The sequence below is a fragment of the Lipotes vexillifer genome, unplaced genomic scaffold (assembly GCF_000442215.2).
Source record: "Lipotes vexillifer unplaced genomic scaffold, Lipotes_vexillifer_v1.1 scaffold815, whole genome shotgun sequence".
NCBI classification, from domain to species: domain Eukaryota; kingdom Metazoa; phylum Chordata; class Mammalia; order Artiodactyla; family Lipotidae; genus Lipotes; species Lipotes vexillifer.
Window position 1 is genome coordinate 1,675,033 of NW_006773723.1, and position 1,648 is coordinate 1,676,680.

Consider the following 1,648-nt stretch of genomic DNA (forward strand, 5'->3'; position numbering starts at 1 on the left):
GGCCCGCATACCGCAAAAAAAAAAAAAAAAAAAAAAAAATCAACTTGGTAAGTGCAGACAAATGCAGAGGGGGATAGATATTTCAGACCAGATAAAACCCAGGTGTGGAAGCAGGGTTCCATTTTCACTTCCACTGAAGATGGCACTGATATTTGTCCCCCACTATATGGCAAAATAAAATAACGGGTCTGCCACCCCATGTGCCAGTTACTACCTCATTACTGATTGTTGGTGCAAACTAAAATTTTTAAAGATTGCCAAATTTTCTTTGTGTTTCTAGGTGTGTGTAGGGGTGGTGTTGTATATGATGAAGGAGGATTAGGAAAAAGAGAGAGAAAAGAGCATACTAGAGCTTTATTATATAACTTTAAAAAAAAAAATTGTATCAACTGGTGTTTGCAGTTTTTAAAAATTTTGTGGATACTTTTATGGTGAAAAGGTTTGAAATCAGTCTTTAAGTTGAAATTTTTCCCATTTCACAACCCTCACAAAGATGAAATATTTAACACTAAGCAAGCCTTTTTAGTTGATTACCCTTGTGAAGCCAGGATAATGATATGCCAAGCAGACACGCTTTGTTTGTTTTCACCCAGGATAGTATGATCGTGCTACTTTTGGTTACTTGCTTCCTAAATTCTCAAGACAGAAATGGCATTCGTTATACTGTGAGACTCTTGGAGTATGTTCTCCCTGGTCCTGGAGAAGCCCGTCACCAAGCCCTTGCTGATTGCTCACAGGGGGCATAGCTCAGCGACTGGGCACCAACATTTGCATTTGTTGTTGACAACTGTCAGCTTCACCTCCCTCTCCTCACAACCCCGTCTAAATGGGGTTTGTAATCCTCCTTCCCACCCACTCTCTTCACTCCCTGGGGTGGAAATGTTGGCCTCTGTTCTCTGTCACCTGTCAGAATCCATCCTCCTGTCACTGGCTTATACGGACAAGTCTGTCTGCTGTCATGTGACCCTCGGCTGCTAAAAACAGCTCCAGCCCCACTCTGAACCTGGGCCTGAAACAATGTCCTCCACGGAAAGAAACGTAAAGGACACTTGATCACACAATCCTTGGAATTATTTCCAGGAATCACTTGCAGAAACCATTCGAAGCACCCTTTCCCTGGCAGAGCACACAGGGACGGCCAGGAGATGAGCGCATCTTTGAATTACAAGTCCTTTTCCAAAGAGCAGCAGACCATGGATAACTTGGAGAAGCAACTCATCTGTCCCATCTGTTTAGAGATGTTCACGAAACCCGTGGTCATTCTCCCCTGCCAGCATAACCTGTGTAGGAAATGTGCCAGCGACATTTTCCAGGTAGGTTTGTTTGGAACGGAGTGGGTGGAAAATATTCCCTCCTCTCCGAATCAAGCGCTCAACTTTGAGGCAATTTCTTTAGAAAGCTGTATAAGGTTGCATTTGTTAAAAAAAAAAAAAAAAAAAAAGTTTTTAAAGTGATTTGCTTTGTACTTTGCTGTCAGCCTCCTTCTTACTCTCAAATCTAATTTTATTTCAATACCAAGAATCATACTTGTTTTAAAAAAACTGAATCTGTCTCAAAATTGTAAATGAATTACTGCCCAAGACATTAATGTTGGAGTTTCTGGCTGGAACTTTTGGTTATGAAAATGCTGGGTGGAGAAGCACCTCCT

The 1,648-nt window shown here is 41.6% G+C and overlaps 1 protein-coding gene across 3 annotated transcripts in view; it reads left to right on the forward strand.

Moving 5' to 3' along the window:
- Positions 1-919: 919 nt before the first annotated feature.
- TRIM55 (tripartite motif containing 55) overlaps positions 920-1,648 on the forward strand; it is a 42,463-nt gene continuing 41,734 nt past the window's right edge. For 2 of the 3 annotated variants that reach the window (XM_007448473.1, XM_007448474.1), the window contains exon 1: positions 1,146-1,313. In XM_007448473.1, the coding sequence (XP_007448535.1) occupies positions 1,146-1,313 (168 nt within the window). Of the gene's footprint in view, positions 1,314-1,648 lie in introns of all 3 variants that reach the window. The other variant, XM_007448475.1, reaches the window with a different exon arrangement.